Here is a 12,896-nt window from a genome sequence, read left to right on the forward strand (position 1 = left end):
TCTTGTGATGAAGAGAAACATCTACACACAGAGAGAGGACTATGGGAACTGAATGTGGATCACAACATAACATTTTCACTCTTAAAAATATTAATGATCAAAAATATGGCTATATTCCTTTGCATCCTGGAATATACCACATGTAGTTGTATGTATGTGTATGTATTGTTCATGTAGGTTATTGAATGTTCACATTGGTGTGTCTAGGTGTGACTTAAGGAAACCTAGAGTGGATCTATCTAAAGTCTCTTCCTCCCATTCTTCCCTAAAAGAATCCTTCCTTCCAGGAGGAAATCAGGAGACTGGGGCCATGATGTTGGTGGATTTCCTCCTTTGAGAAAAAGGGCACTGGGCTAGAATTATATATTGATCTATATTTCTCTCTCTCTCTCTCTCTCTCTCTCTCTGTATATATATATATATATATATATATATATATATATATATATACATATACATTATATATAATTTTAAATAATATTAGTGTACTAGAAATAATTTGAAAGTTCAAGTTGCACTCTTGACCACTATTCCTTTCCTTTTTTACAAATGTTTAAATTTTATTTTAAAATTAAATACAAAGTGAGGAAAGAAAAAAGAAATATTTCTATTGCCATGCACACAGCACACCATCAGAGAGTATTCAATAGAAAACCATACATTTCGATTTCAAAAAAAATCTATATAAAAATAAATAATTAGTAACTGATTGCCCACCTTTTCTTTGTTTCCTTTTTGGGTTTCTTTGTTTTGATTCTCTGCTGTGCACTTTTTGCCTTATTTTTTCCCTTTTCCTCCCCTTCCCCTCATCTTAAAGAAGTTTATACTTAACTGTGGATAAATCTATATCTATATTTATAAATATGATTATATGTATATACAAACATTCAAATATACATAGATATGCTCATACATATATATGTAAGGCTGCTTATTTCCACCTCTCATTTGTCTCTGAAAGTGGACAGCCTCTCATTCACATTCTAAGCTGAGATTACCCATTGTACATTTTCCTCTTTCCTTGTTTCCCTTACTATCCTCATCCTATTCGCTCTCTTTCCTCACTCTTCTGCTTTGCATTTACCCATTATTCTTTTCTCCTAATTCCTTAGGCTACCTACCCCTCTGAAAGTCTTTACCTTATCAGCTCCTGCTACTCTATCCCTTGCCCTCTTAAGTCTTTCTGAATGTAGAACAATTTTATATCCTTCTACATAGATATTGTTTAGTTGTTTACCTCTTTATTACTTCCAATCTGTTTTCCTTGACCTGGGAACTTTGAAACCTGGCTATGATATTCTTTAAGTTTTCCTCCTGAGTTCTCTTTCAGATAGTTATTGTTGTATTTTTGTTTTTATTTTTCCTATTTATATTTTTCCTTCATTATCTAGAACTTCAGGACTATTTTCAGTGATTATTTCCAGTAATATTGTGTGAAGATTCTTTTTCTTTTACTATAATTTTTACTTATAGTTTGTTTCACTAAAGATTAATATTATCCAGGTATAGAAGGCCAGAAGCTTTTAGTAGGGCATAAATTGTCTCTGAAATGCTTTGGAAATTTATTTTATTTTTGGATGATTATTGCTAATTGTGACTTTATCCAGAGTATCCTCTTCAGCTATAGAAAAATAAATAGTGCTCATCATTAATTCTTGATAATGTGTCTTAAGTCTTTTATGGCTGTTTTTAAGAACCTTGGGATCTCATTAGTAATCTACAGAAGCTTCCAAAGAGACTTATCTCATAAGGGATTTCCCTTTTCTGGGAAGAAGTCATTAATACTTTCCTTAACCTCTTAATTCTTTCAATTTTATTTACTCTTTGTGTTTACAGTGAATATTTCATAACACGATCTCTAGATGGTATCTAGAATTTCTTGTATCTGGAACCAAGTTTTCTGAGTTGGTATTTGGAAGTTTGAGGTAGTGTCTGAGGTATAAACAGTCCTCATGGTGGAAGTAGTCTGAATTCAGAGATCATTAGTTGAGAAAATTGGCAGTTGATGTGAAAGAGAAGGAGTATAAGACATGTGAAAATCAGATGCTGAATGTATTGGGGAAGAGATAAATTGAATTAGTGTCCCACAGTTGACAACTATAAGGATCCCAAAAAAGTAGTGGCTGAGTTACAGGGGTGGCAAGGCCAAATAAAGGACATACTAATTCTTTTCTGGATCCTGTATATGAGAGGGACCTTACAGTTTTGAAAATGGTATCCACAAATATTATTTCTGCAGGAGAGTGCTAGGTTTCAGTGAACACCAAAAAATTGATGAAATTATGAAAAGCAAGTTGAGGATGAATGGGAATATTAGAGAAGAATTCTAGAGTATGCTGTGAAAAGTGGTGAGCTGTGATAGCTTAGGGCATGTCTAACTGTCCAGCAGCATTTCCTTAGCTGCTTATCTCCTGTAAATATATTTATTGATTCTTGGTCTCTAGTACATGATTCTTCTGTTCAAGCAGCATATTTTCTTTTGAAGGAAAACCAATCATAGTACACATTTCTGAAACTTCCTTTATAAATCAAAGGAAGCTTCCAGCCTATCAGAGTTTTAGTTTCAGACAACACTGCAGTGCTGTGTAAGGAATGAAAACAAAGGAGATAGCTTCATCCCCAAAAAGGGGAAAAATTTGTTTTGGAAAAAAATCCTTCATTCAAAATTCCTCCCCAAAACTTAGAGAACAAAGAAATGTAAACTTTATAACACATTTTTTGATTAAATAAAATTCCAATTTAAACACAACAGCATGAGTATAAATAAGCCCAAATCAGATGCCAGGGAATTTGGGACTACTCATAACTGCCAGTCAGTCAAGCAGGAGGCTGTTTATGTTGAGAACCCTATTTTGATATCATAACTTAGACGTGAGATTCTCCTATGGAACAATGATGTAGAACCTTGGAAAAAAATCATTAAAAATATACCCCCCAAAATCACAGAATCTTTTTTTTTCTTTCAAAAATTAATGACCAAAAACATAGCTATATTCTTTTGCATATCGGAATATATCACTTGTAGGCGTATGTATATGTATTGTATGTGTGTGTTTATTGTTCATGTAGATTATTGAGTGTTCACATGTGTGTGTCTAAGTGTGAGTCACAGGGAGCCTAGAATGGATTTTTCTAAAGGCTCTTCCTCCCATTCTTCCCTAAAAGAACTTTCTTCCAGGAGAGAAGCAGGAGATTGTAGCCATGATGTTGGTAGATTTCCTCTTCTGAGAAAAAGGGCACTGGGCTAGAATTGTACCTTTTAAATAATGTTAATCTAGGAGAAATTATTTGAAAGTTTATGTTGCATTCGATGACTTCCTTTTCTTGTTTAAATTTTTTTAATTATTTTAAAATTAAATACAAAGTAGGGAAAGAAAAAAGAAATATTGCTATTGCCATGCACACAGAAAACCATAATAGAGTATTCAATATAAAACCACACATTTCAATATGAAGAACATCTATATAATAAATCCTATACATCTATTTCTTTGTGTCCTTTTTGGGTTTGTTTATTTTAGTTCTACGCTGTGCACTTTTTGCTTTATTTTTTTTTTTCTTTTTTCTTGTTCCTCAGCTTTATGAAGTTTATATTTAAGTGTGGATAAATCTAAATCTATATTTATAAATATGATTATAGGTATCTATAAACATACAAATATACACAGATATGCATACACACATATGTAAGACCTCTCAATTTTTCTCTCATTTCATCTGCTGAGATGGACAGCATCTCATTCACATTCTAATCTGATTACCCATTGTATATTTTCTACTTTCCTCTTTTTCCTTACTATCCTCATCCTATTTGCTTAATCCCTCCTCACTCTTCTGCTTTACTTCTATCCCATACTTTTTCCTCCTATAAGGAAAGTTACTTACCCCCCTGAAACTCCCTACCTTATAAGCTCCTCCCACTCTATTCCTTGCCTTCTTAAGTCTTTCTGAATGTAGAACACTTTTATAAGCTTCTAGATATATATTGTTTACTTATTTTCCTTTTTATTGATTCCAATCTGTTTTCCTTGACTTGGGAACTTTGAAACCTGTCTATGATATTCTTTCTTTCTTTCTTTCTTTCTTTCTTTCTTTCTTTCTTTCTTTGCTAAGGCAATTGGGGATAAGTGACTTGCCCAGGGTCACACAGATAGGAAGTGTTAAGTGTCTGAGGGTAGATTTGAATTTAGGTCCTCTTGAATTCAGGCCTGGTATTATATCCATTGCCCCACCTCGCTGCTCCTATCTATAATATTCTTGTAAGTTTTCCTCCTAGAATCTCTTTCAGATAGTTATTGTTATGTTTTTATTTCTGTCTTTTCTATTTATATGCCTTCTAGTTCTAGAATTTCAGAACAATTTTCGGTGATGATTTCCACTAATATTGTGTGAAGATTCTTTTTCTTTTACCATAATTTTCAGTTAGACTATTTCATTATTTTTCTTCATTCTATATTCTTAATTATTTTTCTGATGAGATATTTCATTTTTTCTTCTCTTGTCCATTCTTTTGATTTTTGTTTTATGATTTCTTGGTGTCCTCAAATATCATTAACTTCTTCTTGCCCAATTCTAGCTTTCAAGGAATTATTTTATACTTTAGGTTCTTGATTCTCTAATTCATGTTGGTTGATCTTTCATAATTACAAAAAAATTTGGATGACTCTTAATTTTTTTCCTATTTTCCCTCTTCATCTCTTATGCAATTTTAGAAGTCCTCTTCAACTCTTTCTAAGAATTCTTTTTATGTTTGGAAACATTATCATTTCTCATTGAAAAAAAGAGAAATTTGTCATTATATTTTCTGAATATGAATTCATATCTTTTCTATCCTAATATTAACTCTCTATGGTAGGGTTCTTTTTTTGTTTTGTTGTGCCACAGTTCTCTTTAACTGTCCTGACTCACTTTCCTTAACTGTTCCTCCTCAACTCCCTTAGTTGTAAAACCCTGCTCTGGTTTATTAAGACTGAGGACCATTTGCTCTAAGGTTATAAATTGTCAATGTAAGACTCAAGATAAGAGTTTCTAACTCTTTCTGTCCTCAAGAATTTATATTATCCCTCTAAAATATTCCAAGAGAAAAGATTATCCTGGATACCTCATTGACATATTTACTTCTGTTTATTCAGACATCCTGACTCTGGCTTTTAGTAAGAATTTATGGCTTCCCCCCATCCTGACAGAGCCAAATGGGTCTGGGAAGAAGTTTTGTGCTTCTGAACCCTTCTTTATTTGTAAAAGGTATTTAAGAATTTGGGATTCTCCCATTCATCTTTGGATACTTTGAGATGATAGTCTTGTCCTTTGAACCTAACCTATTCCATTGATCAACTAGTCTACTTCTTAGTCAATACCAGATGGTTTTGGTAACCACTGCTTTATAATATAATTTTAGATCTAGTACAGGTAGCCCACCTTCATTTGATTTTTTTTTCTTTAATTCCCTCGAAATTCTTGACCTTTTGTTTTTCCATATGAACTTTGTTGTTATTTTTTCTAGGTCATTAAAATAGTTTTTTGTGAGTCTGATAGGTATAGCGCTAAATAAATAGATTAGTTAAGGTAGTACTGTCATCTTTATTATATTTGTTTGCCCAATCCAAGAGCATTTAATATTTTTCCAATTGGTTAGATCAGATTTAATTTGTGTGGAAAGTGTTTTGTAGTTTTGCTCATAAAGTTTCCGGTTTTCCCTTGGCAGATAGATTCCTAAATATTTCATACAATCAGTAGTTACTTTAAATGGAATTTCTCTTTGTAACTCTGTTGGGTTTGTTAATGATATATAAGAATGCTGATGACAATTTGATTTCAACATAGTGATATCAATTTGGTTCTCTTCAAGGTTGAAGAACAACAACTGATCAATGTAGAGAGTGTAGGTATATGGTAAATTTGAAGGGATGGCATGAAAAAATATGTTAAGGGATGAGAAAGAAGATTATAGTGGAAACATAAGGAAAGGAGAGAGGGAATAGGGCAAATTATTTCAAATAAAGAGGAGCTAAAGTCATTATTTTTATAGTGTAGGGGAAGATGAAAGAGTGAACCTTGAACTTTGAAACTTGAACATTGCTCAAAGAAGGTATAACATACATAATCAGTTGGGTATAAATATCTATCTTACCTATAGTGAAGTTAGAGGAGAGAAAGAATAGAAAAGAGGGGCATGGCAGAAATGAGAACAGATTGGGGGGGCCTGTGGTCAGAAGCAAAACACTAGTGAGAAAGGAAAGGATGAAAGGAGAGAACAAAAAGGAGGAAAAATAGAATAAAAGGATATATACAGTTCATAATCATAAGTATGAATGTGAATGGGATGAATTTTCCTATAAAACTAAAGCAGATAGCAGAGTGGATCAAAAATTAAAATCTAACAATATGTTTGCAATAAAACACTTGAAGCAGAAGATACACAGAGGGTTAAAGCAGAGGACAGCAGCAGACCTGATTATGCTTTACCTGAAGTAAAAAAAAGCAGGAGCAGCCATCCTGACTTTAGATAAAGCAAAAAATAAATCTAATTAAAGAGATAAAGAAAATAACTACATTTTCCTAAAAAAAAATATTAAGCAAGAAATAGAAAAAAAACTTCAATTGTCAACTGTCATAAGTAAATAAATAAACAAATAAATAAACAACAAAGAAATTAAGGAAGTGAATAGCATTTCAGAAAAAGTAAGCTCTTACAGACCTCTGGAAAAAAAAATGAACTGGAATAGAAAATAATATATCTTTCTTTTTTCAAGAAAGCACCATGAAAATATAGATTAGAATTAATTGGAAATTAAGCAATCTAATCCTAATGAATAAGTGAATCAAAGGACAAATCAGAGAAACAATAATTTAATTAAAGAGTCTAACAATAATGAGAGACTATTGAGATGCAGCCAAAATAGGAGTTAGGGAAAATTTAATTCTTCAAAGTACCAAAAGAATTTCATAGAGCTAGAAAAAATAATAACAACATTCATCTGGAAGAAGGAAAGTTCAAGAATATCAGGGAATTAATGGAAAATGCAAAAAAAAGTCATTTATCCTATTTTGGGTATAATTTCTTAAACTGAAAAACAAGTGAGATGCAAATGAAATTTTAAAATCCTTTCCTAGCCTTAATATTCCCTGTCTCATTCATGTTGTAAAACCTCAGAAATTTAACTTATTCTTGCAGCCATCATTGACCCACAGGGGGTTACCCAGGAAAATTACATTGCCATATATATTTTTTCAACTAGAAGAGTAATGTCTTTAAAAATAAGAAGCTGATCCACCCATGGTTGAATTTCAGAGGTATTCTACTAATTTTAAATGCAAACCAGAGTTGTAAGAGAAGGGCAAATGTGGAAAGAAAAATACAATTCACCCTAGTTTAAGATATGTTCCCGAAGCATCTCTTAGTTGAGCTTCAATTAATTATATGTATGAGACATGCATGTGGTTTGTACAAAGATTTCTCACTTTCCTTCTTCCTTTACATCTCCCTTTCCCTCTCGCTATCACCCCATCATTGTTTCTCCTCAGAATCTGTTTTCCTTAAGCTAATTATTCTGATATTGCTCTTTACAATAAAATGGTCTTTTTTATCACTTTCTTCAAGGCAGTTTTGACATCCTTATTTCTTAGACTGTAGAGGAAAGGATTTAACATGGGCACAATGATAGTGTAAAACAAAGAGGATACTTTCTCCTGATCCATGGAACTCACTGAAGATGGCTTCAGATACATGAATGCAATAGAGCCAAAGAAGACACCAACTGCTGCAATGTGGGAGCTGCAGGTATTAAAGGCTTTTGATCTGCCTTCAGTTGATGGAATTTTTAAAATAGTAGCAATGATCAACATATAAGAGCAAATGATGATCAGGAATGGGCAAAGGACATTAAATATACTGGTGACCAGATTCACTAATTGATTGACATAGGTATTCGAACAAGCGAGCTTCAAAAGTGGAAGAAGGTCGCAGAAGTAATGATTGATGCCATTTTCTTTACAGAAGAACACTCTAAGTAAGCATCCAATGTCAATTGTGGTCACAATCATGGCCAATGCACATACCCCAACCACCAAGCATGAACATACTTGATAAGACATGATAATATTATAACGAAGGGGATTGCATATAGCAATATAGCGGTCATATGCCATGACAGCTAACAGGTGACATTCAGAAATTCCAAAAAAGCCAAAAAAGCATATTTGAGTCATGCATGCAGGGTAGGAAATAGTGTTTTTCTCTGACACAAAGTTCACCAACATTTTGGGGATGATGATAGTAGATAGACAGACATCAATGAAGGACAAACAGCACAGGAAATAGTACATGGGGGTGTGAAGATGAGAACTGAGTATAATCAGTGTGATCATGCCGAGGTTCCCCACTGTGGTGACCACATAAATCCCTAGGAAGAGGAATAAGAGAGGTAATTGGAGCTCTGGCTGGTCTGTCAGCCCTAGGAGAATGAACTCAGTGACTAGTGAATCATTTCCTTTCTCCATTCCTTTTGATTGTAGAACAGAAGGAGGCAAGAATCTGTAAATATGAAGGAAAAACAAAAACAACAATTAAGGGGATATCCTTGTTATTGCCAGTGTCAAAAATGATCTCAGAAAGAATAAATTTATGTATTATTTATGTAATATTTTTGCCTAATTCCATTGTCCTACAAACAGGTTTTAATCATTAATTTTCAGTTGCATAATGCATATATGCCAGCTGGTTGGAAAGTGACATGTCTGATCACTTCATATAATGTAATTATTTTTATCCTTATAACCATTCATGATTTCAAAGTCCTTTACTGATAACCAATAGTGTATGCGGCAAATATTGAATTATTAGACAATGGTCTTTATAAAAATCTTATATGACATTGAAGTTATATTTCTTATACTGGTAAGCATAAAAGATAGAGCCTAAAATTTATTCTCACTTGATGATTCTCACTTTACAGTAGTTTTATCTTGAATTTTAAATAATGTTTTTCTCTTAAATTTTAAATAATGTTTTCTAAAATTATTGAAATTGGGATCTTTGTATTTTATTTGTATTTTAAGTGCTTCTGCAAAAGCTTTAGAGGCAAGAAATGCAATAAATATATCACCCAAAGTCTAATATTGATACAATTCAGAAAAAGATATGATTCTTTCATCTCTTCAATTTTTGATCAGAAAGAATGAAGTGACATGAAATAGATAGAATTGCAGTTTGGTGCACTCACAAAGAGTTGTCTTATACTTTTAAACACCATCTTGAAAGGTAGTATCCTCTAGAGTGCATTGAGGATTCTTGTTTGCTTTGGTGTTGTTAACTAATTTGGATAAAGGCAAGGATAGTATGCTTATCAAATTCAAATACTGTAGAAAGTTTAGCAAGATGAGTAACTGAGTTACTGTAAACTTGCAATTTACCCTAAACAAAATCCAAAAATTTCACTACAATTTAAGAATTGGGCTTAATCTTTTATGTTGAAATTTAATACAGGCAGAAATGCAAATTGTGAACAGCAGTTAAAATGTGTTTCATTAGTTCAAAAAATATAAAAATATGTTTAAAAGTCCAGTTTGTTTGACAAAGATTTGAGTTTTTTAGATGTCAGAGGCTTCTGTAGTAGCTCTACTGATAATTCTACCACATTCTATTTTGGTCAAACCACAAATAGTACATTTTATCCTGTTCTGTTTGCTGTAGTTTAGGAAAGATATTGAGAAGCTGGAGAACATTCAGGAATGGGCAAAGAGGGACATGAATATGGGAATATTATAAGGATAATTTGAAGTACTTCTGAAATTTTACCTTGGAGAGAGGGAGAATCAGAGGAACATCACAATTATTTTCAAGTATTTTAAGGGTTCTCATGCTGAAAGGGGATTAGAATTTTCAGTTAGTCTCCAAACAATGGAACTAAGAGCAATGCATGAAAATCTCAAAGAAGCAAATTAAGGCTTGATGTGAAGATAAAAATCTCTAATAATTATAAACAAGTCAAAGTGAGATAGGTTGCCTTGGTAGTATGAGAATCCACTTCAGAGCAGAGCTTCAAATGGAAGCAAGATGACTATCACTGCTGTATAGATATTTGGGACAGTTGTAGTTTATGGCTTAAAGTATATGAGAGGGCCTTTCTAACTCTAAAGTGTTCCAGTACCATAATTCTGAACTTTTCATGCCTCCCAAATCTATTTTTGAAACCACTTGTTCCCAGTCTTTGGTCTGATGCTATTGCCAGTAATGCCACAATAGATTAGGAGCTATCTTTTCCTTTGTAAAGTCCTGAGGTTTTGTTAATCTCTATTGACAAGGAAGAATAATTAGAGTTAATCAAATGCTTACCCTCTGACATTGAATTCTACAGGCTCTTCATTCACAGAGTCCTTCCACGTCAATATTTTCTATCAAGATTAATATTATCCAGGTATAGAAGCTTCTAGTTCTTTTTAGTAGGGCATAAATTGTCTCTGAAATGCTTTGGTAATTTATTTTATTTTTGGATGATTATTGCTAATTGTGACTTTATCCAGAGTATCCTCTTCAGCTATAGAAAAATAAATAGTGCTCATTATTAACTCTTGATAATGTGTCTTAAATCTTTTATGGCTGTGTATAAGAACCTTGGGATCTCATTAGTAATCTACAGAAGCTTCCAAAGAGACTTATCTCCTAACGGATTTTCCTTTTCTGGGAAGAAGTCATTAATACTTTCCTTAACCTCTTAATTCTTTCAATTTTATTTACCCTCTGTGTCTACATTGAACATTTCATAAGACGATCTCTAGATGGTATCTAGAATTTCTTGTATCTGGAACCAAGTTATCTGAGTTGGTATTTGGAAGTTTGAGGTCGTGTCTGAGGTATAAACATTCCTTCTGGTGGAAGTAGTCTAACTTCAGAGATGTGAAAGAGAAGGAGTATAAGACATGTGAAAATCAGATGCTGAATGTACTGGGGAAGAGATAAATTGAATTAGAGTCCCACAGTTGACAACTATAAGGATCTCAAAAAAAAATAATGACTGAGTTACAGGGGTGGCAAGGCCAAATAAAGAACATATTAATTCTTTTCTGGATCCTGTATATGAGAGGGACCTTACAGCTTTGAAAATGGTATCCACCAATATTATTTCTGCAGGAAAGTGGTAGGCTTCAGTGAACACCAAAAATTTGATGAAATTATGAAAAGCAAGTTGAGGATGAATGGGAATATTAGAGAAGAATTCTAGAGTATGCTGTGAAAAGTGGTGAGCTGTGATAGTTTAGGGCATGTCTAACAGTGTCCAGCAGCATTTCCTTAGCTGCTTATCTCCTGTAAATATATTTATTGATTCTTGGTCTCTAGTACATGATTCTTCTGTTCAAGCAGCATATTGGGAAATCTTTGTTCCTGCAATGTGTAGCGATAGAGAGTTGTGGTTGTGAAGGTCCCATGGTATACCTTATGGAATGTATTAGCTTTTACCCCAATCAAATGAGTAAGAAAGCTGAGTGGCTAATTTTGCAAGCAAAGATAAAAAGGTGTTTGTTTCCTTCATGTCAGGACCTGGGATAAAGATCTGTTGTCTTTTTGCCAGTTTACTTCTAGGTATTTTTGTCTATTCTTGGCTAGATAGAAAATTGTTAGAATATTAGAGAAATGTCTTTTAAGAATTCACTAGAAAAAAGTGACAAATTATGCAAGTATAATTATAACCATAGCACCAAAATAACAATAGTTTGCTTTATAATGATGACAATCAACAGTGGCAGTTAATTCTTTGTGCTTGGAAGTGTTGAAAAGAGAACCCAATGGTCAATTGTTGAGAATACTATAAAGAGATTTTTTTTCAGTGATTTGTTCAACTGTAATAAATATATGCAGCTATGAGTGTCAGAACGCTACCCAACCCTCTGTGAACAATTTTATTGGTCAATATTCTTTGATCCTTCATCTACTTACTTGCCCATTAATTCTCATAGCTCTGTTTCTTATCACATTGTTTTCTTGGGCTCCCTAACATACAAAGTGAGAAATGATAAATCCAGCAGGGAAGGACTCCACTGACACTGTGTTGGAATATATATTATTTAGAAGTTCTTCAGGTTAAGCAGATATACAGGGAATTTGTGTGGTAAAAACACATAGATTTCTAAGGTGATTTACATCTTTTCCACTTTCAGAATAATTGATGTCTATGGTTGATTTCATCAAGGACACTGCTTTCTCCACTGAGTTGGATTCCTTTGCCACTACGTTCTTTTTACTATTGGGCTCTCTTTGGGATACCTCTATTGAGATATCTTTTGCAGCTCTTTTCTAGTAGCCTCCAGTGGGTTGTTTTTTAAAATTATTATTATTATTATTATTATTTATGTTGCTGTCCTCTGTTACCATCTGAGGAACTGCAGAATGGTTGGATTTCTACCATTTTCTAGAATAGTTAGATCCATTCACAGTTCCCCCAACAATGTATCAGTGTCCTAGTTTTCCCCATCCCCTCCAACAGTCTTCATTATCTTTTCCTTTTTTTCTTTTTCTTTTCTTTTCTTTTTTAAAATTTATTTTACAATAACTTTTTATTGACAGAACCCATGCCAGGGTAATTTTTTACAACATTATCCCTTGCACTCACTTCTGTTCCGATTTTTCCCCTCCCTCCCTCCACCCCTTCCCCTAGATGGCAAGCAGTCCTATATATGTTAAATATGTTGCAGTATATTCTAGATACAATATATGTGTGCAGAACTGAATTGTTCTCTTGTTGCATGAGGAGAATTGGATTCAGAAGGTAAAAATGACCTGGGAAGAAAAACAAAAATGCAAATCGTTTACATTCATTTCCCAGTGTTCTTTCTTTGGGTGTAGCTGCTTCTGTCCATCATTGATCAATTGAAATGGAGTTAGGTCTCTTTGTCAAAGAAAT

The 12,896-nt window shown here is 33.2% G+C and overlaps 1 protein-coding gene across 1 annotated transcript; it reads right to left on the bottom strand.

The window, feature by feature from the left end:
- Positions 1-7,563: 7,563 nt before the first annotated feature.
- Positions 7,564-8,499, bottom strand: LOC127558045 (olfactory receptor 8G1-like). The gene has a single exon (XM_051991275.1). It carries the CDS (start codon positions 8,497-8,499, stop codon positions 7,564-7,566), a length of 936 nt encoding a protein of 311 aa, XP_051847235.1.
- Between the last annotated feature and the right edge of the window lie 4,397 nt (positions 8,500-12,896).

This window comes from Antechinus flavipes, chromosome 3 (genome assembly GCF_016432865.1).
Source record: "Antechinus flavipes isolate AdamAnt ecotype Samford, QLD, Australia chromosome 3, AdamAnt_v2, whole genome shotgun sequence".
Classification (NCBI taxonomy): Eukaryota; Metazoa; Chordata; class Mammalia; order Dasyuromorphia; family Dasyuridae; genus Antechinus; species Antechinus flavipes.